Source organism: Hippichthys cyanospilos, chromosome 17, assembly GCF_059441005.1.
Source record: "Hippichthys cyanospilos isolate Australia breed blue-spotted pipefish chromosome 17, RoL_Hcya_1.0, whole genome shotgun sequence".
Taxonomy (NCBI): domain Eukaryota; kingdom Metazoa; phylum Chordata; class Actinopteri; order Syngnathiformes; family Syngnathidae; genus Hippichthys; species Hippichthys cyanospilos.
The window spans coordinates 2845987-2873102 of NC_142385.1; the positions used below are offsets into that span (position 1 = coordinate 2845987).

General features: G+C 39.5%; 1 protein-coding gene across 1 annotated transcript in view; it reads left to right on the forward strand.

Moving 5' to 3' along the window:
* The window catches only part of jmjd1cb (jumonji domain containing 1Cb), a 142772-nt gene extending 126780 nt beyond the window's left edge, over positions 1-15992 (forward strand). Inside the window, exons 18-31 of the mRNA XM_088438870.1 lie at positions 146-298; positions 574-663; positions 999-1123; positions 1807-2035; positions 2160-2371; positions 4514-4861; positions 4954-5122; positions 5562-5652; positions 5762-5892; positions 7424-7546; positions 7788-7927; positions 8324-8500; positions 9858-9989; positions 15472-15992. Coding sequence (XP_088294996.1) covers positions 146-298; positions 574-663; positions 999-1123; positions 1807-2035; positions 2160-2371; positions 4514-4861; positions 4954-5122; positions 5562-5652; positions 5762-5892; positions 7424-7546; positions 7788-7927; positions 8324-8500; positions 9858-9989; positions 15472-15570 — 2219 coding nt within the window. The 3' untranslated portion in view covers positions 15571-15992. The remainder of the gene's footprint in view (positions 1-145; positions 299-573; positions 664-998; positions 1124-1806; positions 2036-2159; positions 2372-4513; positions 4862-4953; positions 5123-5561; positions 5653-5761; positions 5893-7423; positions 7547-7787; positions 7928-8323; positions 8501-9857; positions 9990-15471) is intronic.
* Positions 15993-27116: the final 11124 nt, after the last annotated feature.

Genomic DNA, 27116 nt, shown 5'->3' on the forward strand with positions numbered 1-27116 from the left:
ATGTACAATTAAAAAAATCTAAAGTAATACGTATACATACTGTATAGTAAGACAACAAAGAACGCAGTACAGCAAGGGATAATTGTAAATCTTGTATAACTCTTTCTACACTTTTAGCATTAATCGATTTTTGTATGCATTTCAGCCAAGCTTGTGTGGAAGCGTGCCGTTAAGGGAGTGAGGGAGATGTGTGATGCCTGCGAGGCAACACTCTTCAACATCCACTGGGTTTGTCAGAAATGCGGCTTTGTTGTCTGCCTGGACTGCTACAAGGCCAAGGAAAGAAGGAGCTCCAAAGGTCAGTTGTATTCTGTACAAGGTTGGAAACGTACAAAATAAAAATGTGTTCGCCACCAAGCCAAATGAGTTGACCACAAAATCACCCATAGAGATGCCGTTATGTCTTGAAACCTACACACGGGACATGACACATTCAAGAACTGCCGTGAACAACTTTGCACAATTTAAGTAAAATTGTCATGAAAGCAATGTGAAAATCATGTTGGTGTCAGCTGTGTTTGTGTTTTGTTGTAGAAGTTAATATTTGTGCTGACCTATGTTTTCTGTTATCAGATAAAGAACTTTATGGTTGGCTAAAATGCGTGAAAGGCCAGCCTCATGATCACAAACACCTCATGCCAACACAGATCATACCTGGCACAGGTAAAGAACAGTTCTGACTTTTCATCTTTCCATTTTACACAGGCTGGTGATACTGCAACTGATAGCTTGCGATATGTCATGCAAGTGCGACCATAGTTGGTGTGGCAGAAAGTGGTAGATACAGTTTGAAACCAAATAAATGAACTTAGACAAAACTTGCCTTAATGTATTGTATTATTTAAGACAATAATTTTAAACAGTCAATATTTTAACAAAACAATGTTTGTTTTCTTGTTCTTGTAAGTATCATAAGTTCATCTTGTTCCAGCTGAATGTCCAGATTTAATGCAATGAGACTTAGTTCTTATCTTTAATATGTTTTCGTTATTTTTCAGTGCTGACTGAATTAGTGACCTCCATGCATTCACTGAGGGAAAAACACGACATCAAACTACATTGTGCATGTGCCAGCAAACAGAATCCTCTCAGCAAACTACCAATTACCAATGGAGTTTCGCAGGTACAGTGTCAGTATTTATCATCTAAAACTGCAATGAGCATCCGTCCCAATTTATTGACTGATGCATGTTTCCTCTACTGCTATAAATAAAAGGAACAGCCTCAAGTAGCTATGGCGTATTAAAGTGCACAGCGAGTGCACAGCAACCAGTCCAGGGTGTTCCTTCCTTTTCTCCTATTCATTCAGTAAGTGGTAGAAAATAAATGAAAAGTCAGACATATACAGACATATATTACAGATATAAATATATATGTACAGGAGCCAGGAAATATTTTAATCCTTCTCTTCAATGCCTTTCAAGTGACGTTGTCAGAAGTCAAGCTGTCTCATCCTGATTTTGGAGCATCCCGATTTTGGTGAAAACCAAAACAAACGAAAAAAAAAAAAACACCTCATTTCAGTTCTGAATTTTTACTGGTGGATAATTTTGGTGTAAATACCATTTTCACGTACAGACCTAATGTTGATTGCCAATGTTTAACCCAAATGCTTCTTAATTTTATTTTGCAAAGCAACTGGGCTTGTCTTAGTCTTCTTTCATAGATTTCTCTGACACATCTCCCCAAGCAAAGCTCCCAGTCCTTTTCGGAAACACTCAAGGAAAAAAAAAAAACAACTTTTATCTTGACCCCGTTTTAGAATGAGAGGAGTAATAATTTTATCTATTCTTACTTGTCTGCCAGGTATTGCAGAACGTTCTGAACCATAGCAACAAACTTTTGCTTGTGAAGTCTGAACCACGCTGTCAACAGAACTCCGATCAAGGACAAACTAAAGTAGAGACCAACGGAGGAGGAGGAGGAAGAAGTCCCGGCAGTGATGCAGAAAGTGCATCTACACCACCAGAGTCACAGTCACCTCTACATTTCCTGGCAGACCTGGCAGAGCAGAAATCCAAAGAGGAAAAGAAAGGCAAGTAGAATGGTTAAAATCAGGTTTCTATGTTGTTCACTAAGTGACTTTAGAATCATTAAAGTGCATTGGAATACCATTTGTTAAAAGGTCATACTTTTGTGATTTGTCCATTTTCAAACAGAAAACAAAGATTCTATGTTACTGGGTAAATCTGTGAAAGAAGGCGACAGCCTGGAAGTTTTGCAGCAATGTAAAACCACGTCACTAATTGCCAACAGTACAGAACAAGGCTCCACACTCCGAGATCTGCTCACCACCACTGCAGGAAAACTAAAGTTGGGCTCAACTGATGCTGGAATCGCCTTTGCGCCAGTATATTCGACTGCTTCACAGGTGTGCACTTGAGCCTTATTTCTAACATTAACTAATATTACGGTCTCAATGCTATAAAGTGTTCCTCCAACCATTCAGTCGGTTCATATTCTGAAAACTATTCAGGCAGGTCAGTAAACAAAGAAAAAGGGAAAGAGCTACAGTTACTGAGACAAGTTTACAACATAAATGAGCAAAAACATAAGTAAATATTGTATGTCAGTCAGTCAACGGCTGTGTTTACATCAGTGTATCTCAATTATTTTTTGTATAGCTAGGAAAGGTGGGGTTCGGAAAGAAAAAAACATTTTGCCCCCCCCCATGCTGCAGTGAATGTAAATAAGGTATTATGTATAAAAAATGTGTTTGCCATGTTTGCCATTTTTTCTTTTTTAACATTAACAAAAGAAAAAAAAGCAACATAATTAAGCTCTCAACAAATGTAAACATTTAAGCCTAAATGTTCATTTTTAAGCCTGTTCCATGCAGTTATCTGTGCCCTCCTGGCATCTCTTTGCGCCCCAGTATTTTAGAAGGACTGCTTTACATGCATTCAATAAACATTTTAAAACCCGAATACTGGCGATATTTGAGTTTTAATGGCCAAGTAACCACGCACAAAAACCCCAAATAAGACCAGCTGAGTTGCCCCATTTTAAATACATGGTCATGAAAACACCTTTCAACGTCTCATTGCGTTACATTGCCACTTAGCAAGCCTAACTTGAATATACGGATTTTTCCATGGAGTAATGAAATACTGGGTTCACCACCTGTGAATGGGGCCAAAGGGGTCAAATGCGAAGAGAGCTGGGTGACAGCCAAGGGCGGGGACTTGGGCAGACCGATCCCCGGCTATAGAAGCTAGCTCTTGGGACATGGAATACCACCTCTCTGGCGGGGAAGGAGCCGAGCTGGTGTGCAAGGGTTCCAACTGGATAAAGTCTGACTCGCTTACACACACAGTTTGGGCTCCGGTACCAGTACCAGTCCTCTCGAAAGGGGGGATGGACCAGCAGAGTAGGTTTGTGCGTATTAATTAGGTGGACCCCCCCCCCCCCTCCCCGCCGATCTGAATCTGAGCGGCGTTTTGTTATTGGACTTAGGTTCTTGCCATGAGTTGTCCATAACAAACACCACGTTCAAATATATGGGTGTCCATATGTGCACTTGATACCAGAACACCTTAGGCCTCAGTTCGATTATCAAGCTTGTGTTCGTACTGTCGGATTTGTGGCTTCATGTTTTGGACACTCAGACAATCTTTGCATCATGATGTTTTCCCAACGTCGCAGTTTCAGTTGGAGTAAAATTAACATAAACCTCTTTGCAAAAGCAAGTAAATTATGATTTGCCAAATGGTTCAGAAACCCGTATTTTGATATAACCGGACATTTACCTGAATATTGACTGCATGTGCATGTAACCGCTAGCCTGTGGGGTAAGCTGCAGGCCTTGTTCAAACAAATGCAGATATGCTTGAATTGGTAAAAGGTATAGGTTTGATGAAATACAGGGTGTTCCAAAATGGTTGACCCCATCCTAAATGCCCATATCTCAGAAACTACTTGATGGATCTTAATGAAACCAAATACACTTTATGTTGAAGTTTTATTGGTTAAATTTACAAAGAAAAGTACAAATATTTGTTGGTTCTATGGCCGATTTTCATAAATGTTCAATATGAGCGCCGCCTGTGATTGCACACTGATGGCCGTCCTGGCGATTTAGGTATGCATAAGCAGCCCTTTTCTTGAAATTTATGGTGCCAAGTCCTAATTTGTTTTGTAGTTGGTGCCTTCTTTGCAAAATTTGTAAAGACGGCATGCTGCTGTCCTCGGTGACTGAGTCCGAGCAGAGTCTTAACATGCAACATGCCTTTTCTTTTGAAGTGAATGGCACTTCTTAACCCGAAAAGATAGAACTGCCAAACGTTACACACAAAACCATGAAACATTTCTACACAAGCTGTGAAAATTTAAGGTAATTCGAACAAAAACACAAGCTGGATCAGAATTTACCATTTCAAAACATCACAGTGTCAAGCAGGCTTGAATTTTACTTCCCCGTAAAGCTGTGGCTACTTCAGGGTAAAAAAAAAAAAAAAAAAAAAAAGTTTAAATTGATTGTGTCTAAAATTATTTGTTTTCCTCCTTTGTCAAGACTGGAAAAGGTGGACGCACCATGCCTAATATCTTGGATGACATCATTGCATCAGTTGTTGAAAACAAAATCCCCGCCAGTCGCCAGACTATCACCACAAAGCTTTCAATTAAGCAAGAGCCAGTCATCACTGCCAACAACAGCAACCTTGCACCTATTGTGCTTGAAGACATCAAAACAGATAAAAAGAAATCAGTGCCTGTTACTGCAGTAAATGCAGAGGATTCATCCAATCTGTATCCAGATATTCCCCACTGCTGGCTAAATAATGGACGACTACTTTGGCTCAAAGATCACCGGAACCAGAATAACTGGAAACTCTTTAGAGAATGCTGGAAACTGGGCCAGGTAGATCCTTTTTCTATTAGTAGTTGTATTCAATATGGGTATGACATGTTCAGTATCATTTTGATTGGATGTAATTCTTATCTTTTGTAAAGCCTGTGCTGGTGTCGGGGATCCACAAGCGTCTGAATGCCACTCTATGGAAAGCGGACTCTTTCAATCAGGAGTTCGCAGACCATCAGGGGGATCTTCTCAATTGTAAAGACCAAGTTGTCTCCAACTCAGGGATCAAAGAGTTCTGGGATGGATTTGAGGACATCAGCAGTGAGTACAAGCACTAATCTTTGATTGGGTGTTGAGAGAAAATACTGTACAATGTTCCCTCGTTACTTTTCACTTCACTTTTCGCGGATCTCTGTGCTTTGCGGGGTTTTTTTAAACCCTAACCTAACTGTAACTCTAATACACAATATTGTTAAAATGAAGGCACTTCTTCTTAAAACTAAACCACTAGTTTTCTACATATGGCAATATGTAAGTGCATTTTGGCAAAAACTCGACTTTCAAGCTATAAGAATAGTAAAAATAGCCTTTAAGAATAATTGAAATGCTATATGGGAATAGGCTTCAGGGAGGGAATTTCACTTTGCTGAACTTACTTTTCGCGAGGGATTTACTGTCCCCATTAACCGTGACAAATGAGGGAACACTGTGCAACAATTGTTAATTAAGTAGTCTAACAGAGAGTGTTTAACTTCTTAAGAGCGACTCAAGTCCAAGGATGGGGAACCTGTGGTTTACAGACTGAAGGACTGGCCTTCCGGAGAGGAGTTCATGGCTCTCATGCCTTCAAGGTCCAATACAAGCACTCTAGTTCACCTATTGAAAAACCACACATTAAACAATTAAAGGTATGGAAAGGCATTAAGGAATAGAAATAATCCCAGATTGTCCCTCCCACAGGTATGATGATTTAATGAAGAACCTGCCGCTGCCTGAGTATTCTGATCCAGAAGGAAGTCTGAATTTAGCATCTCATCTGCCATCTTTCTTCGTTAGGCCAGATTTGGGACCGAGACTCTGCTGTGCCTATGGTAAAGGTTATGTCTAAATCAGGGGTTTGAAACTTGTTTTAGCTCTGGGGCCACATAGAGGAAATCTATTCTCAAGTTGTGTCAATTTTATCTTGCATGTCACTATATGTGCGCAGGCCTGGTCCCTATTCCCCAAGAATTATTGGAAAATAAATTATCAAATAAAAATAAACAAAATATGTTTAAAAAAACAACAACTTCTTTTTGGTCCCCTGCAGATTCCAGTACAGTGTATTTGTTCATAAAGTACATATTTGGTATAGAACAGACAATAAAAGTAACTCTAAATAAATAAATAACAATGAAATTCAAATACCTAGTAGCAGAAAAAAAATCTCTGTAAAATATCTTTTTAATCAATGCAATGAAGTGTCAAGAATTAAACTAAATAAAACAGTGCTTCAAGTAAAATATAGGAATACCAACCATTTAACCAGTTTTAGCAACACTAGGTTGTTGTCGGTGGCTCGGTGGAGCACTGGTTAGCACGTCCGAGACCCAAGATCAAATCCAGCTGGCTCCCGCCTTCCTGTGTGTTCCCACGTGGGTTCTCTCCGGGCACTCCGGCTTCCTACCACTCACAAAAAGGTTTATTGGACATACTAAATTGTTCTTAGATGGAAGAGCATTTTGTCAGTGGTGAAAATTGTGAGACTTTTTCAGATTCGTTATATGAACAAAAATCGAATGTGAGCATTGACTGGAAGAGGAAGGGAAGGCTGTCATCAAAGCTGTGTCACATCATTCGGGGCATCAATTGTGATATTTTTTTTTGGGGGGTACCATATTATCAAATGGAATAATCAATAGATTAAATGATTTTAAAGGATTCCATATGACAGCCCTAAACCATATATATTTTTCCTTCTGAGCACCACAAGTACACTTTAAACCAGTCCTCCAATGTCATGTGAAGTGTAATTGCAATAAAATAAGAATTTTGATCCTTTTTTTTTTTTTTTTAAACTTTCGGGCACTTTGATGCACTTGGTTATTTTTTCAGTTTTAGAATAAGCTGTTATCCATATAAATGCAGTAAAAAAAATAATGAATAGTTGTTGAAAGTTGACTTATATTGCTTATTTCTTTTTTTAATGTTAAAAAGAATACAGGTTTAGGTATACTCATACAAATTTTAGACAATAATCTTATTGATATTCAGTGCGTTGGGGGGGGGGGGGTTGGCACGAAAACCAAGACTTAAACATTAACATTAAACCAACATTTGGGGGGCTGTCTCTTCATGAATCAAACAACTTTTGTTATTGAACTTGTACAGATTCTTGTTAAAGAACACGTTGTACACTATACACTTAACCACTGAACATTTGTAATTGTATTGAAAAGTTTTTAGAGGGCCACAATAAGTTCACCTGTAAAAGTTACTGTGCATAATAGGTTAATTTGGGTCTTTTATATTAAGAAGCGGGTCTTCTGTTATTGAAACGTGATTTTTTTTTCCACCCACCCCTTTGTAGTTCTTCTTGTACTGTAGTTCCTCTTGATTAATCCCTTATTTATCGTTTTGTAGGTGTGGCTGCATCTCAGGACCAGGAATTTGGGACTGCCAATCTACATGTGGAAGTCTCAGATGTGGTTTCTATTCTAGTATATGTAGGAGTGGCCAGAGGCAATGGTGTCTTGTCCAAAACTGGTAAAACATCTAAGATGTTGGTTTGGTGTTGCAATAAAACACAATAGGACAATAATTATATTATGAGAAGTTCGGAGTTAGTTTACTCATAGGAATAACTCATTTGGTTTTGTGCTATTTACACCTGACAGTGTAGTCATATAGTGGGAATGGATGACACTCAAAATATTTAAGTTTATTTCATATAAAAAGCAAAATAGGCTAAATATATTAATTTTGTTTTTCACACATGTACCTTCAGGAGTATTAAAGCGTCTGGAAGAGGACAATTTAGATGAGGGAGTTCGGAAGAGGCTGAAGGACTCCAGTGAAACACCGGGGGCGCTATGGCACATCTACCTCAACAAAGACATGGAAAAAGTCCGAGAGTTCTTGTACAAGGTAACCAACATGGAGAAGAAGCCAATTGAAATGAGGATTCGATTCATCATTACACTGAAGCAATGAAGCAGTTAATGTTTACAATGTTGCCCTAGAAAGAATACATGTTTTTTAAACAAAAGATGATAAAACATATGAAATAGTTCATCTGTCTAATTACCAGTGTCAATTCAACCTTCTCTGCAAGGAAACTGTGTTTTTAAAGGCTGCACCAGTAACCCAACATTGGCGTTATTAAACATGGCTTTATCACCTGTTTTGTTAAACAGATTTTCATTTTACAATTCGACAAGAATTGAAGTGAGATAACTCATTGAGGCATTATACTTGAATGGAACAAATACATTTTTCAGAATTTCAGCCTATTTTCTCTTCTCTTTATTTTGGCCATGTTAGCTCTGTAAGGAGCAGGGATTGGATGTATCAGTGGACCAGGATCCAATCAGAGAGCAGGGCTGGTACCTGAGCAAGAAACAACGACAGCAGCTTTTGGATGAGCATGGGGTGCAGGGCTGGACCGTTGTTCAATTTCTGGGAGACTCTGTCTTAATACCAGCTGGATCCATGCATCAGGTATGCACACAAACATACACACTGAGTTTTGACACCCAGATGTGCATTTTTATACTGGCCGTATTCTTACTCTACAACAATTACCGTGACGGTAGGAGCCAGAGAGCGCATGTCACTTGGTTATTAGCAACAAGTGCCTTTTGCAGCTAGGTAGGCTGCGATTTTTACAGCGACTTTTTCAATAAAAGGAGCGAGCAGACTTAACCAACGTCCGAGTCCATCCTTGTTCACATGCAGGAGTATTTCTAAAATGGAGAGGATCATGTAAAAGTTGGGATGTCTCCATCTGATTAAATTAAGAGTGCTTTAGTTGGAGCACACGGAAAGGTATTCCATTTGACTCATTTATTAAATGCAGTCCTTTGGCATATACACACAGTCATAAACTTGGTGGAACACGAATGCTGCACAACTTTGGGTATTTATGACAAAATGAACTCAAGCAGCAACGGATAAACTTCCTTGAGTGCATTCACCGTTTACACCGGAGTGACGTTCACTGAATGCTCGCAATGTGGGAAAATCTGATTTAATTTCACCTCTTTTAACGCAAGAAAATATGAAGCGTTTAGGACACAGGTGTCAAACTCAAGGCCTGGGGGCCAAATCCGGCCCGCCACGTCATTTTATGTGGCCCGCGAAAGCAAATCATTTAAGTTTCCATGACCCTTGCTAATCTCTGTTCCAAAACTTTAGCTTGTCGTGTATAATGAAAAATAAAGTTGAGATTTTTTGGTTTGTTCGGTTACAGTAATTTAAACAATATATGAACAAACTTGGCTGCTTAACTTCTGATTTCAATACAACTAAGCCATCAATTTGTTGTGTACAGTAAAAATACTATGAGACAATTTAAAATCGACTTGGTTTCGTCAACATATCGGCCCAATGAAGGAAGTTCTCGCTACAAAATGGCCCGCGACAAAAATGAGTTTGACACCTCTGGTTTAGGAAGATGAGATTGATTCTGTTTTGCTATAGTTTTTACTTTATTGCCAAGCGTTGGTGCTTTTCATACACGGTAACATAAAAAAATACCAGAATTTGACCCCAAAGTTAAGGGTGTGTCCTATACACAGGCACATCTTATATTTTGGGGAATTACGGTAATTCAAATTTATACCCTAAAAGAAAGTCTTGACCCTAAAACAGAGGCCTAAACCTGTGGGATTCACAAAAATGTTCCATCACAAGTATAAGATGTTCCCACAAAGACAGTGAAACCATGAAATTTGGTCCCCAGTTTTGTTTACTAGTCAAATTACAAAATCAACATAGCAACTATCTCGTTTGATTCGTGTGGCCTTGTCAATATACCTGCTGCTTGCAAGTCTTACCGGCTCACCATGTCTGTCAGGTCCAGAACCTTCACAGCTGTGTTCAGGTCATCAATGACTTTGTGTCTCCTGAGCATGTGGCCAACTCCTTCCACCTGACCCAGCAACTCAGACCCAACCATGAAGAAGTCAACTATGAAGATAAACTGCAGGTAATTGTTCAAGTCTGGCTTGAAAATTTGTTAGTTGGTAGGTTAATTTATCTCATTTGAGTATTTTTTTTTTTCATGATCATGGGCATGAGCTCATACTGGGCCACAAACAAATGTTTTGTTTTTTTTTTCAATTTTATTTTCAGTTTCTTCATGGTCTCAAAACCAATTCCCTACAAACACACATGCACTTGCATTTGAGGTCCTTTTAGTCCTCTCAAATGATGACAATAAGCAATCATTTGATGTTCCTTCGTTCATTGTTATTTATTACTCTATAGACATCACTGCTTTTGAATTTGACCAGGCTCATAAATTATATTTGAAGGGCCCAAATAAATTATTTGGATTTTTCACATAATCATCCTTATGTTGTAACCTGATTGCTTGTTTCTCTTGTTTGCATCCAATCGAAATGTAATGTTACACAATTTAGAAGTGAATATGGTTCTAAAGGGTCATCCATTTCTATTAGTGACATTGTAAAAATCATTATGTTTTTTAACATACCATATTGCTCCGTGTACAAGGGGACCTCGTGTATAAGTCGACCCCACCTTCGCCTTTTCTTTTTTTTTTTTTTTAATTTCAATTTGAGTGAATTTTACAAAAAAGAAAGTCTATCCCTGACTTCATTGGTTAAACATATCATGGCTGTTCAATTAAAACACATGGTGGTGAAATGACTTTGAGGCGCATTTTTTCATCGTACAGTGGAACCCCAGGTTACAGCGTCCCTGGCTTACATTTTTTTTTTCATGTTGCAATGTGGAATATGAGATTTTTTTACCCCTCTTTAAGGTGATTTCCCCACTTTGCGACAAAAACAATTGTCTTGACCCTATGGGGTTAGCTTTATTTGTGTTGTTTTGTCTCCATCTGCAGGCGTCTTTAGATAATTGCACTTATTTTCTGTTGCCATCAATGCCTCATTTCAACGCGTCACTACATTGCTGGTCTGCTATTGGTCGACGTCTCCTCACGGAGATGCTGGTCTGCTATTGGTCTGCCTCACTTGTTTCAAAATGGGGGAATGGTAAAGCTTTGTTCTATCATGACTGGTTACAAAACCGTATTTATAGTGCATTTTACTGCTTAATTCAAACTTCAATGGGTTAGCATGGGTCCCAAGGTTGCTAGTGATGTTAGCATGGGTCCCAAGATTGCTAGTGATGTTAAAGAGAGAAGTAAGAAGATGATTTATATGGAAACGAAGCTGGAGATAATCACGAAATATGAAGCTAGCCTAACCTAGGCTATCCTTACTAGGGAATATGGGCATAACAAGTGCCACTCAAAGGTAAATAAATCGTTTTTATATTTTTTTTATGAATGATGTTTTCTGATTGTATACATGTATATTATATATTTGTAGCACTTCTTACACTATCTTGGTTCCAATTTTTAATATGTACAATTCTGATGTTTTTACCTGGGGTTCTAAAGGCAATAGCAATTTATCATTGGTTTGGATTGCCCGCCATATGGTGAACTCGCCTTACGAGTTCAACTGCGGAACGGATTAATCTCGTAACACGGGGGCTCACTGTATATCAAACAACATACTGTTGTGGTTATGGGGGCGAGGGTATGGGACGGGATCAAGACAAGTGTGAGGCGATGTACGTGCGCAAATGCTGAAACTAATGTTGTAAACTAAAAGGATTTGAAGTTTCAATGTTTTTTTTTTTTTTTAATGACATGGTTGACTGTGAATTCATCTAAAAGCCCTCAAAGTCATCATCACTATCTGATACGCCAAATATAGCCATGCATTGAAATGGTAGGAGTTATATCAGACATGCTCTTTTCCCCCCATCGTCATCTCTTCAAACACGCTGGTTACTCTTCCACGGGTAGTAATCATGGGACCCGTCCAATTTGTTTGAAATGGAAATCTTCGTAGATGATTTGCCGAAGCCTTCTTTAGCCAAGTGACGACTGTGGCAGGATCAGAGCATGGATGGATTGCTTTTCGCTGTGTTTCTCACTCCACCTGCTGACATCCATGCATGCCATTCCACTGCTCTCATATTTTTGTCTTGAACAGACAAGTCAAGCTGTATTTTCCTTTTCATAAAGGGTCAAAGCCTGCCAGAAAAGTGATCCACGCAGCCTCGTTGTTGACAACAAAGAGGCAATAAGACGGCGCTCGACCAAAGTGCTTTTGAAAGTGCAAATGTTGAATTAGAGGCATTTACAGGGAACCCTGGCGACTTCGTGATTCCACTATCGCGGATTCGCTAGATCACATTTTTTTTTTTTTCTGTCACGCGAATTCGCGACGCCACAGATTGTTTTTCCCATTACGCGGATTCACGACTTTTTTTTTCTTGCCATATATGTTTCAACAATCCTTGCGATCTTAGGAACCAAATAGATTTAAGTATTTCAATAGATCGCCAAATTCTAAATAAAGCCTTGAGCAGTATGTTGGGAAAATTACTGCTGTAGGAAAACCTGGAATGACAATGGGATATATATATATATATATATATATATATATATATATATATATATATATATATATATATATATATATATACAGTTGGCCCCCCGTGTTACGAACTTAATCCGTTCAGCGGCTACGCTCGTAACTTGAACTGCTCGTATGACGGGCAATCCAAACCTATGTTAATTAGTGAATGCGTGCAACGCGCGCAAAAACCTTAGGTAAAAACATCACGACTTTATACACATATTAAAAATGAGTAACATAATTTACTGTACAGTTAAATAAAGTAACATATACAAAGGAAAAATGACATTTACCTTTGGGGCGATGTGACTTGAGCTGAGTGGAGGCGGAGGGGAGCAGAGACCGACCCGCAGAATTTATTTATTTATTTTCTTAAACGGGAACTTTTCTCAAACTAGAATTTATTACCGGCGATTTCCTTCTCTTTAATCCATAATAGAAGAAGCCCCGGCAAGGAAAGTCTTGCTCTTAGAAGATTGCCGAGCGGTTACGGCTATACTCACGAGCAAGGTTAACCATGCGTGCGCCTCCTTCGTATTTTTTTTTTTTTTATTATCTCCTGCTTCGTTTCTATTGTCATCATCCTCTTACTTCTTCCTTTACCGCCACTAGCAAATTTAGAAGCCATGTCTAACAGATAAAGTTTGCAAAGTCTTAACAACATTCCTTCCTTCCGTTTTTGACTGATTTTCTCTCCTTCCTTCTGTCCCGACCAGCTGTGCCATCAAGCTAGATGAAGGCGTTCGACCAATAGCATATCGGCATTTCCGTGACTGACACCGTGACTGAAACAGTGACTGTGACATTGTAAGAGCAATAGCATATCAGCGGTACCGTGTTGTGCATGATCAGATGATTTCGTTGATGTAGCAAAGGGAAGTCAATTGTACGTACACGTTGACTGGCAAAGCGTGGTGAAATCATAGTTATAACCATCACGAATATACACACATATATAAAATTATTGCCATAATCTACTTTGCAGTTAATTAAATTAACATGGATACACAAAGGATAAATGACATTTTCCTCTGGGGCGACGTGACTTGAGCCGAGTGGAGACGGAGGTGAGCAGAGACCAACCCGCAGAATTTATTGATATATTTTCTTAAACAAGAACTTTTCTCAAACTAAAACATATCACCGGCGATTTCCTTCTCTTTAATCCATAATAGAAGAAGCCTCTCCATTTTGTTGTCGAGCGAGGTCCGTCCCCCGGCAAGGAACGTCTTGCCCTTAGAAGATTGTCGAGCGGTTACGTCCATACTCAGAGCAAGGTTAACTATGCGTGTGCCTCCTTCGTATTTTTTTATTATCTCCTGCTTGGTTTCTATTGTCATCATCCTCTTACTTCTTCCTTTACCGCCACTTGCAATTTTAGAAGCCATGTATAACAGATAAAGTTTGCAAAGTCTTCACAACATTCCTTCCTTACGTTTTTGACTGATTTTCTCTCCTTCCTTCCGTCCCGACCAGCTGTGCCATCAAGATAGATAAAGGCGTTCGGCCAATAGCATATCGGCATTTCTGTGATTGACGTGACGCCGGCCAATAGCATCTCCGTGACTGACTCCGTGACTGACACCGTGACTGAGACAGTGACTGTGACATTGTAAGAGCAATAGCGTTCGACGATGCCGTGATACGCGTCAACCTCCAAATAAGTTGACGTAGCAAAGCGAAAATAAATGTTCGAACACAATGGCCGGCATGTCATATTGTTCGTAAGACGGAAGGTTTGTGCGTAAGTGGGGGACAAAAAAACTCCGCGGTCCACGCTCGTAAGTCGAAATGTTCGTAAAAAAGGGTGTTCGTAAACCGGGGGCCGACTGTGTGTGTGTGTGTGTGTGTGTGTGTGTGTGTGTATATATATATATATATATATATATATATATATATATATATATATATATATATATATATATATATATATCTTTTCTTCGGGGAGACGACCAAGGAGGACACCACTGCTGAAAAATAAAATAATAAAAAAGCGAGACTGGAATTTGCAAAAATGCATGTTGACAAGCCACAAAGCTTCTAGGAGAATGTCCTTTGGACAGATGAGACCAAACTGGAGCTTTTTAGTAAGGCACATCAACTCTATGTTCATAGACTCAAAAACCAAGCATACGAAGAAAAGAACACTGTCCCTACGGTGAAACATGGAGGAGGCTCAGTAATGTTTTGGGGCTGCTTTACTGCATCTGGCACAGGGTGTCTTGAATGTGTGCAAGGTAAAATTAAATCTGTAGACTATCAAGGCATTCTGGAGAGAAATGTGCTGCCTGGTGTCAGAAAGCTTGGTCTCAGTCGCAGGTCATGGGTCTTCCAACAGGACAACGATCCAAAACACACAGCCAAAAATACCCAAGAATGGCTGAGAGAAAAGCGTTGGACTATTCTAAAGTGGCCTTCCATGAGCCCGGATCTGAATCCCATTGAACATCTATGGAAGGAGCTGAAACATGCCATTTGGAGAAGACACCCATCAAACCTGAGACAACTGGAGCAGTTTGCTCTTGAGGAGTGGGCCAAAATACCTGTTGACAGCTGCAGAACGCTCATTGACAAATACAGAAATCGCTTAATTGCAGTGATTGCCTCAAAAGGTTGTGCAACAAAATATTAAGTTATGGGTACCATCATTTTTGTCCAGGCCTGTTTCATTAGTTTGATTTTAAATAATTATGTTAATCAGCAATTCAAAAGTGATGACTGATTTTGATTATTTAATTTTCAATAATTTTTTATTTTTTGTTACTTTTGTAAGTTTCAAGTGATTTCAGTGAGAATTGTGGGTTTTTCCTTCTTTAACTGAGGGGTCCACTGGTGTATATGTATATGTATATATATATATATATATATATATATATATATATATATATATATATATATATATATATATATATATATATATATATATATATATATAATTTATTTATTTATTTTTTTAATAAAGCTTATTGGGATAAATGGAACATTCCTTCTTTTTCTTCATAGGTAAAGAATATCCTGTACCACTGTGTGAAAGAGGTCGTAGGCTCGTTGAAAAGGAGCGTTTCTGAGGAGGAGAAGGAGGAGGAAGAAGAAAACTCGTAACGGCCGAACCGACTGCAATCACCACGCATACTTCTCTCTTTTCGAGAGGAGGATGAGATTGCTGGAGGAGAGCTACTCATGGCATCCGGGAGGCTCCCCGCTTGGTAAACATTGGTGTAGCTGGCAAGAGGCAAACCCACACCGAGCCCTTAAACCTTTCGTGCCAAGAGCTGACACTCAAAAAGAGGCTACTCAACAGACCCCGGGTGCAACCCGTTGGGAAAAAACAAACAAACAAAAACAGAATGTTGGGAAAGCCAAGGTTGGGAGCCTTATAGCCACTGACAACTTAAGCGGGACCGTCATGTGTATTGGTTTGAGCAGCAGGACTGACTGAGACATGATGCGTCCTGCGTCATTGAACCATCGGTTCAATCTGCAGCAAGAGCCCATACAGTGCATTTTTTGAACTGATTTTTTTTTCTCCACTGATTATAAAGCATCACCAGCAGCTAGCAATTTCAGGGCCGTCATTCCTGATGGTCTGCGGTGGGGGCAAATCTCAAGAAAAAAAAAAAAAAAAAAAACATGGGGACATGCAAAGCAAAAATCATCAGCTGTATGAGGCAGCTGGCCCCTTGTTTGTTCCTTTTTGGTTCTGTCACTTTGTGTTTCTTTGTGAAGATGTATTTATTTTATAGCTTTTGTGTAAATGTGATATTAATGAGACAAAAAAAGCATTAATGTAAATGTGACTTGTACAGTTGTTTCCTCCCTCCCCCTTGTTTTGCGCTACAAGATTTTTCATTTGTTATACGGTTCAACTGTGATGGAGGACACACACATGCACCAGCTAATGCCTGTAACTTTGGGAAATGCTAATGTCCTCATGCCATAAATACATTTTTGAAGATGAACTGCCAAACTGTTGTAAAGACTGTCTGAAATTGTATTATGTATAGAAAAAAACTGCTCTCATTTTGCATTTTATGAAAATAAGTATTCCCTGTAAAACAGACATTTACAAAAAGATGTAATTTATTTAAGTAAATGATTCATTTACTTTTTGTTGAGATTTACTGTTGAACTTCTGAAGTTAAAAAGAATATTAAAAAAAAACATCTAACCATAGTGTAAATATATACATATATACATTGAGGTATTTTTATATAAAAAAAAAGTCTTGCTTCAATTTGAAATTTTCAAGTGACATAATGCTTTGTAAAATGAAGTCCAAATGGGGTTTTACATTTTCCATTAAAATGGATTTATCAAACAAAAACAAATTTGTCTTTTTGCTTTCTTTGGACGAGACAATAATGCACACTTTTTAAAATTTCTCTTTGAGTCAAGATTTTTTTAAATCTTTTTTACATAAGATCATGTAAACGAATGTAAAAATATGAGGTAATGATAGCATGAAACCTGGTAAACGATTTCCTTCTTGTGCCAAATGTACTGCTGATGTACTGCTCAAATCGCCGTGCCTTACTTGCGCTTTGAGATCATTGCCTCTAGATGGCAGTATAATCTCGCTTGCTGTTCCTTAATCACGTCCACAAAAATCTGCTAGATGCGCTGTAAAACCTATATACAAAGTTGAGGAAGGTTCGCAAAATACAACCACACTTTTAAACTAATATAGTCTCTGATTAAATATCACTGAAGTTATTCCTTACTATCTGGTCTTGAAGAATAAGAAATGTTCTTTTTTGGGCATTGTTGACTACTGTTCTACATATAATAAGTGAAACAATTACAAAAGGTTGAGACCTTTGCTGACCGCGGCACTCGTACTCGCTGGATGAGTTCAGTTCTGACCAGGAAACAAGGTCGTGATGGGTTTTTTTGGTCATCTTTACAAAATATCCCTAAACCAAAAGGGTCACTTGATAGGCTTGATCAATGGCACTTAAATAATAGACTATGTTAGAAATGAAGTTGACACAAAAATTCTACTTCTTATAAAGACTCAGAGATAATTGCAAGGACCATCATGGTATTTTAAACTTTCCTCAGTTCCTCAGTAGGTATGTGTATTACATATCACTTTTGGGCACAATAGGATACAATTTCTTGTGGGTTATGAGTTATTTTGGTGGCTATATTTCTAACAGGAAGGTAGGACACCTATGGAGCCACATGCAGCTTTTTAACACTGCGATAGTGGCTCCCTGGAGCTTTTTCAAAAACCTGGAAATGGAAAAAGATGGTGGAAAATATTTGGGGGTTTTAATATGGTGTACAAACATGACACAAATATCATTTTCCAATTTTCCATTTTCCTCCTTCAAACATGTTACATTTCAACATTTCTGTCATCAACGATTTTGCGTCTGTGAAGAACATTTCTTGCATCTTGGCTGTTGAAAAAACAAAAAACAAACAAAAAAAAAAAACAACAAAAACTGTAAGTGTTTGATGGGTCATGGATTTCAAAGATGAAAACAAAAACCTGAGCTGAGGGGAGCAGAGGATCGAACAGTTCTTGGATCGAATCATTTGCTTCCATTGCCAGTGCAGCAGAGTTGCTTGCATTTTTGCCTTGTAATGAATGAAAACTGTTCCAGTGGTTTCCAAAAACAGAAGTCACAATAAACGGTTAAGAACACAATCCTGTCATAGTCACATATTTAGTACAGATTAGCTGTTTTTAATGAAAGGAATTCTGATTTGAATGACACATTGTGAATGTATGCATAATTGAGTTCATTGGTAAGATTTATTAATTATATTTAATTTTAGATTACCTAGTTGTGTCACTTACATATTCATGTTTGTATCGAATCATTTTCATAAAAGTTTATTAAGTGTATTTGTATTTGTGTATATTTGTTAACATGCTCTTGCGGTATTTCAGAGATGTGCACTAGCTTTGTTTTCTACATGCCTAAAAGTGTGTTTGTCGTGACAGATATAGTGTTTTGCTGCTTAGGTCTGAGGACGGTGTTGCATTTGTTGTTGTTTTTTCAAGCCCTCCTTTTTCAAATCCTCAAAATGAAAATGACACCAAAATCACATTCATCCATCCATTAGCTAGCGCCTATTTAGATAATAGGCTTATACAGACACTTACAGCATTCAGCTTAATTATAAAGCTTACAGTATAGAAGATTTTAGATTTGTTTGCAGCTCAATCAAAACAGATTTTCTTGTTAGTTTTTTGAATCAATACGTCTCTTTCTTTAGGGCTGCTGACCCCTTCCCGAAATCATGCCTCACGATGTCTTACTGCTGACATCTCTGTGCACCACTGACTTCTAGGAAATAAGAGGGCTTGTGTTGAGTCTGCACTGACATTACGGTATGGGGGGCGTTACTCAATTAGGAGTCAGAGGACCCTGTTGTTTTCTCTGATTGGGAGGAGCTGCTCCTGAGCTCCTGGTTGAGCAGGAATGCTCAGAAATGCGTGAATTGAGGAAAACCCCAGTTCGGTTGTAGTATTCTAACATGTTTAAAAGCTCCAAAAATGTGGAGTAAGAATGCTGTCAATTTGTATAAGTCCGACTCTAAATTGTGTTGCGTTTGCCAGTTGAAAACTTGTGAGTGCAAGATCTGGTTGAATACAACTCTCATTTGTATGACTATGACTTTGCATGAATGTCTTCTTTGGTTTCGGGGATCTGATCCTTTGCATTCGTGGACCTGGATATGCAAATTAAGATGATATAACGCCAAAATCACAGGCAAAGTCGATCTGCTGGACATCCGCGCTGCCATGAGTCATGCGCGTGTACGTCTTTTTGACATCAATATTGCTCCATACATCAACAGCGGATAGTTTGCAATGTGAATGTTCAATTTATTCGTAAATTATTTTATGAAATTGGACTCACAGGTTTATGACCGCAGCTTGCAAGCTAATGACCTGTTTCTCCAAACCCATACATTGTTTGAAAAGCAATACTATAAATTACAAAGTTTGCCCATCAGTATTTTTTTAAGAGATTAACTGCCACATTAACAAAAGGATTCTACTGCAGCGTTTTTTTCCCAAATCAACTGTAGTGCTTGTTTCTGCCAGCAGAGGTCGCTTAGCTGTCACAGAAGCTTCACAAAGTGACAATATTTTATAATAAATTGGCAATAAATGGCCACAAATGGCCCACAAAACCCTAATAATAAAATGCACGTACATTATTTATAAGCTTGACGAATTTTTTTCTGCTCTACACATGTTCGCAGATCGACTAACTATGTTTGTCAGGTATTGCCTCGTAGCTTGCCGTGACGTCGTCTCAATTTGCATATTCAACTCAAACCAAAATGCTCAGATCCACCCAAGCAAGGAAATACGGTTCGGAAAATAAATAGATTTGGGGACGACTTGACAGTGCGGCTACGACAAATAGTCGACATTTTCAACAACGTCGACTATACAAATTAGTCGACGGTGTCGACGAGTCTTTTAGATTTATTCTTTGTTAACTGCACAACCGTACTGAAGAAGTCAAATGTACGCTAACTCATCAGATAATACACAAATCTCGCTTCTATGAGTCTAATTCTATGTACCATTACAGCCACAATGAAATTATTCATCAGTCTATGTTTTACAGTTTTAAATGGTAAAGGAAGCAGTCAATTGTGGATTGAGAAATATACCATTGTAAGAGTCTTTTTTCAAAAACTTAATGTATTACTGTCAGTCCCAACTCAGGTCATGTTAAAAGTGTATTCTGTCTATTAAGGAACATACATTATACTCCATCTGTAATTTTCATTGAATTTTTTTATTTATTTGTTTATTTCAATCAACGGAACATAACCAGGTATTGTGTGAAAGCATGCAAGCAAGAGAACGACAGGAATGACTGCTGACATGACTAATACGGGGATCAGTGCCCATTCATACTTTCAAAGCTTAACTAGAAACACATTATACCCTGCTCCCCATTATATAAGTCTGAACTCAGTGTGTGTGTGTGCGCGTGTGTAATAGGTTAACTAGAGTACATGGAGGCAGTAGTTCACCAGTGAGTTCAGACAGAGGTCATTCTCAAGCTCCTCTTTCTTCTTCCTTCTCTCACTTTTTCTAGTTTATTCTACTCTAACTAGCTGCTTTTCTGAAATGTATTAATTCGGGAGCCTTATACTCAAATCTCCGCTATTTGTTTCCGATTTCTGAAATCTCGTTTCACTTTTGAACTCACAATATTTTTGTGTTAATGTTTTTTGTGCATCATGTTTGTGCAAAATCTGTGTGCGTGCGTGTGTACGTGTGTGTGTGCGTGTGTGTGTGTGTGTGTGCGTGTGTGCGTGTGTGTGTGTGTGTGCGTTTGTATTTGCTACATTGTGGGAACCTGCACCTGACAGCACAATCACAGTGTGGGGACCCAAAAATTTGTGGGGACCCAAAACCGGGTCCCCACAATTCTAACCACTAATTCAAAGATAAAAAGGTCAAATAAGTGCCCTGGCCAATTTTGAAGGACATCCCCACAATGCACAAAAACCGATTTTTTTGTGTGTAAGTGTGTGTGCTCAGTAGGGCATACTGCTGGTGGAAAATGGTACTGCAGCCCACACACACTCTCGAGCTCACGCACACTTTTATACACAAAAAATGTGGTTTTCATACATTGTGGGGTCACCTTGAGCAAGATGGCGGCAGCACACACAAAAAACAGTTTTTGTACATTGTGGGGTCACCTTGAGCAAGATGGCGGCAGCACACACAAAAACAGTTTTTGTACATTGTGGGGACACCGACAAGACGCCATGGGGGAGTTTCTGCAAGAATTTTGCCAGGTTAAACCTACCTAAATGAATGCGGTGAAGTCATACTTGATTCTTATGATTAAAATGTGAACTTTGACCTCATCAAAACCATAGTTTTGGTGCTCTCAGAAAGGATTTAACTTGATTTTATTACAAAGATAAAGGTTATCTACTATATATCTGAGAACATGAACTATTTACTGCTGAACATAAATGCTCAATGTGATAACAACTCCCTATAAAGCTGATTAGTATGTGCCAATGGATTTTGATTGTTAATACAATACTTCTGACATACAGTATTGTTACAAGGAAAACAGTAGCCAGTAGCTTAAAATTTTAGGAGCGCTGAAACAAACCTTAGGGGAGCACATGGTGAAATGATTTAAAAAGCAAGTGTTCAGATTTTGCTCAAGTTTCATTGTATTGATGTTAAATTGATGGGTATTAATTGTTAGAGTCATGCAGGATCCAACATTTATTGTATTTTTTTTTGCATGATGGCCCTGCACTCAATATTCAATAAATATACTCTTCATATCTGCACAAGTGGATGAATAATGTACTGTTTTGTCATATTTTGGGGGCAAAATGCCACTATTTCAAGCTAATCTGGAACCCTGAAACATTTGATATAATTGTGAGCAGCAGGTCCAGTGGTGTCTCTGTTGGTAAAGGCCTACATCATAGAATATACACAGGCATGCACATAAGTGGTACGCCGGTGCGCATGCGCGACAGAAATCACTGATGCGTAACATCACATGCTTCACTTGGCGCATTTGCGTACTCTCCCTAAATTTCAACCATGACAACAACCAAGCCCGGCAAATGTATATTGTTTAATTAATTACCAAAATTGTTTCATGGGCATCCTGCAGTCAGCCCACGGGTCTACGGGGTCCGCGGACCCCATTTTGAGAACCACTGCCTTAACGTACACTTATGTGGTGCAAAATTTACTGCTAATGTCCTTAGCTAGCAGACAAAACCGATGCGTTTGATACAGGTTTAAAGATTTTCAGTCATCTTTTTAGTCTTTATTTGACAAGTACGAAAAGAGCATGCGCGTTTGCCATGGCTAACAAACAAGCTAATTGAGAAGAAATAGCTGATCACCCTCTTGCTAGGTGGTGAAACAGACAGCAGGAACCATTAGTGAGTCGTGGGTCTTCTCCTTGCCTTTCTCAAACCTAAGCGTGCGCATCCCATGTCCTATTTTGAGGACTCTCCTCACATGCAGAATAGAAAATTTCAACTTCCTAGATGAATGTGTTGCAAAGATTTGTGCGTGAAAGTGGTCACAGTCTCAGTGTAAGGCCTTTTACAGGAGATGCACGTGAACCTTGACACTTGTGTATGGCGTGTATGTCTCATAATCGTCACAAACCTTCTGTCTACTCTTTACATGCAGAATATAAAATTTCAACTTCCAATATGAATGTGTCACAAAGATTTGTGGGTTAAAATGGTCACAAACTCAGTTTAAGGCCTTTTACAGGAGGTGCAGGTGACCTTTGACACTTGTGTATGGTGTGTATGTCTAATAATTGGAGGGAGCCAGAGTACCCAGAGAAAACCCATATAATACATGCAAGGTTATGTTTTTTTAACTTCTATTTATCATTAAATATTCTGCGCTACATTATTAGCACCATTGTCTCTGTTTGTTGTTTATTGCTTTTTATTTATTGCTCACTTATGGAATGTAGTCTGTTGCCCGGGGAAGTGAACAGAATAAGAATTTCATTGTATGGTACAAAATTCTCTTGAATCTTGAAATATTATGCTTACTGTATTTGAGATTGGACTATATTCATTCAATACAGATTATTTCATAAATGTAAATGTGCTTTATTTATATAGCGCTTTAGATATTGAAACAACTATCCAACCATACATCTTCTACTAGTGTAGGGGTGATTCACTTTCCCTTTTGGCTCAGCTCTTTCTTTACCACATCAGACAGTGTAATCCATCTGTTGATATGCCGTTTCATCATACACTCACTCGTGAACAAGACCCCAAGATATTTATTTTCCTCCACTTGGGACAGGACCACATCCCCGACCCGGAAAGGGCACTCCACTCTTTTCCAATGGAGGACCATGGTCTCATACTTGACGATGCTGTTCTTAATCCCAACCGCTTCACACTCAACTGCGAACCACTCCAGTGAGAGTTGGAGGTCACAGTCTGAGGAAGTCGACAGAACCACATCAAAAAGCAGAGATGAAATTCTGAGACCACAAAACCAGAACCCCTCAACGCTTCAGCTGCACCTAGAGATTCTCTCCATAAAAGTAATGAACAGTGATCCGTAACAATCCTGCCGCCTTGGAGGAGTCCAACCCTCACCAGACATGGGTCCGACTTAATGCCAGAAATGCGTTCCGAACTCTCGTACAGGGATTGAACAGCCCATACCAGGGTGTCCGGATATTTTTGACCACCTCGGTGACTTCAGCCTCAGAGATAGGAGAGCCCACATTGAGAAAGCAGAGTATGGAATCTCCAAAGGAAGACAGGTTAGTGAAAATGAGGAGGTCTTCAATCTGCCCATCGGCTCATGATGTCCTGAGTTGAAGTCAGCAGCGCCCCATCTCCATTGTATACAGTGTTAATGGTGCACTGCTTCCTCCTCCTGAGACCCCGGATGGTGGACCAGAAGTTCCCCAAAGCCATCCGGAAGTTGTTTTTCATCTGCGACTGCCAAAGCCACACTCCGCTTGGCCAACTGGTATCTGTCAGCTGCCCCTGGAGTCCCACAGGCCAAAAAGGCCCGATAGGACTCCTTCTTTAGCTTGACGGCACCCCTTACTGCTTGTGTCTACCAGCAGGTTCAGGGACTGCCGTTACGATAGGCAACAATCACCTCACAGCCACAACTCAGATCAGCCGCCGCGACAATGGAAGCATGTCCCCACCTCCCCCGGGACGTGGGAGAAATTTTGCTGAAGGTGAGAGTTGAAACACCTTCTGACAGGGGGTTCTGCCAGTCGTTCCCAGCAAACCCTTGCAATACTTTTGCGTCTGCAAGGTCTGATCAACATGTTTCCCCACCAACGGAGCCAACACACCACCAGGCGGTGGTATGGTCTTCACTTGAATGACCAATTTTGCGGTGGGATTTCTGATGATATGACCACAAAGTTGATCATCAAACTATGGCAAAGGGTGTCCTGATGGCAAGTGCACAGATGGACACCCTTATGCTTGAACATTGTGTTCATTATCGACAATCCACACAGTAGTCCAATAACGAAACACTGCTCGGTTTCAGATAGGGGGCACATTCTTCTCAATCACACCTCTCTCTCTGTCTCTCTGTCATTGCCCACGTGAGGATTGAAGTCCCCATGCAGAACAAGTGAGTCCCCAGAGAATGCGCTACCCAGCACACCCTTCAAGGACTCCAGAAAGGGTGGGTAGCTCAAGTTAAGCTGCTGTTTGGTGCGCAGGCAGTCAGAATGCATCCCCCACCCGAAGGAGGCTACCCTCTCGTCTTCCGGGGTAGAAACCAATGTACAGGCGCAGAGCCGTGGGACAATAAGTATGCCCACTCCTGCTCTGTGCCTCTCCCTATGGCCAACTCCAGTGAAGAGAATCCAAACCCTTTTGAGAAAACTAGTACTAGAGCCCAAGCTGTGTGTGGAGGCACGTCTGACTGTATCTAGTTGGGACTTCTCAGACTCGTAGACTAGCCCAGACTCCTTCCGTGTCAGAGAAGTGACATTTCTTGTCCCAGGAGCTAGCTTCTTTAGCCAGGGATCGGTGCGCCAAGGTCCCCGCCCTTGGCTGCCGCCCAACTTTCTATGAACCCAACCTTGAAACAATTTATATCAGTTACAAAACACAGTCATTATGTTTCATTTAAATTCCATGTCACACAGTAGCTTGAGCATTATGGTGCTTTAAGAATATTTACTTTTTTTGGGAGGGGTGTACTTGTGTTTTAACGATAATAACTTTTGTGCTGTAAATGTTGATGCAAATTGACCACAGTGTGCTTAAAAGCAGCTGAAATTGCAAAGTGACAAGTGCACAATACTGAATAAGTTGGAGCGATACGAAATTGGCAAGGGGAGGGGCCATTCCACCTCTGCAAACTGTTGCTTTTGATTCCCCAACCCCATGACACTTCTTCATGGCTGATTGACTTCGCAATGAAGAAAAACAATTGGAAAGATTTCGATGGAGAATTCATCGTTTCAGCATCACCAGAAATACCTTCAAAGACGCATGAAGTCCGGTGAAGGATTAATGGAGGTAAGTTTTTCAAATTTTGCTCATATAATTATTATAAGGGTATAATTTACTGGGTCATAAAAGACTTTGCAATCGATAAGTGCAGACTCTTTTTCTCTGCCATGTTCGGAGAATAGAGATACTGATTCCATGATTAGGATAGCGTTTCATAATATGTGAGGCCATAACAGCCCCATGACACAGCTAAAATCACCCCTAGCACAGGCCTTTTTTTAACCCTTTCACGACCGATTCTTTTTTTCTTTTTTTTAACTTATGGCATATATTACTTGTTTATAATTCTAGGTCCTAGACAAGTTATCCTAGACTCTAGGATAACTTGCAAAATTAATTAAAAAAAAAAAAACACTTCCGTTTACACCAAGAAATACCACTGGGACTATATATCCCATAGACGATAGCATACACAACACGATACTATCCATCCATCCATCCATCCATCTTCTACTGCTGTGTTCCGGGGTCGGGTCGCGAGGGCAGCATCTTAAGACAGGAAGCCCAGACTTCCCTCTCCCCGGCCACTTCATCCAGCTAGCTCCTCTAGAAGAATACCCAGGCGCTCCCAGGCCAGCCAAGCGACATAGTCCCTCCAGCATGTCCTGGGTCGTCCCCGGGGACATGCCAGAGAAGGGAAAATTATCACCTAACACCTACAATATTTTGTAATCAGTGTAATCTAGGGTAAAACAAATATATCGTCACGTTCTGCCTGGGTTTTCTTTTGTTGAGGCAAGTTTAGTTGTGGATTTTTGGGTTTGTTTTGCCTTTCAGTTCTGATCTTCCTTGCGTCAGCCCCTCTCGTTAGCTTGATCCTGCTGTCCGCGTGTTCCTGCCCTGTGTATCAGCTTCCATTCTTATACCCACTGCCACTTTTTTGAAAAGCTGCGGGATGGATTGTCAGAATGGGAGTGAAAGGGTTAATGCAAAAGATGAAAAAAGTATTGATGTGGGTGGTTGAAATTTACTTAGATTGAAATTTGTAGAAAAGCACGTGTAGATTTATCAATTGGGCTGTATTGTAAGGTATTTTTTTTTTTAAGTAAAATCCAGTATGTGAGTATCTTCTTTAATAAGTCATCTGATCTATTTTGAACAAAAAGTATTATCAATAAATGTAGGAGACCCTTCAAATAAAACATGTTTTCTTTTTTGAATTAGGTCCAGGAAGATAAACCACAACAAGAAACAACACAGGTATGTTGTATTACAATGCCACACACTGAAATCAGTCAAATAATGTTTTTTTAAAAAAAAATAAAAAACACTGTCTATTGCATGGATGTCAAAGTCCAGTCCTCGAGGGTTGGTATCCTGTACGTTTTCGATAGTTCCCTTCCAAACATATTGATTCAAATAATTACAATAATATAAGCTTCTGCAGGCCTAGCTTGAAGAGCTAATCATTTGAATCAGGTAGGAATGGGGAGAGGAACCAGAAAAACACAAAAGACTCTGACTGTCAAGGATCAGAGCTTGTAGCGTGATCTGTTGTAACTTGCACTTAAAGGAGCAGTCATTCTCTCAAACCTATTTTGACTATACAGTATGTTTTATGTCACAGGTGTCAAGCTCCAACAGTCACAAGCTTACAGACAAGGAAGTGTTTTTTTGTTGTT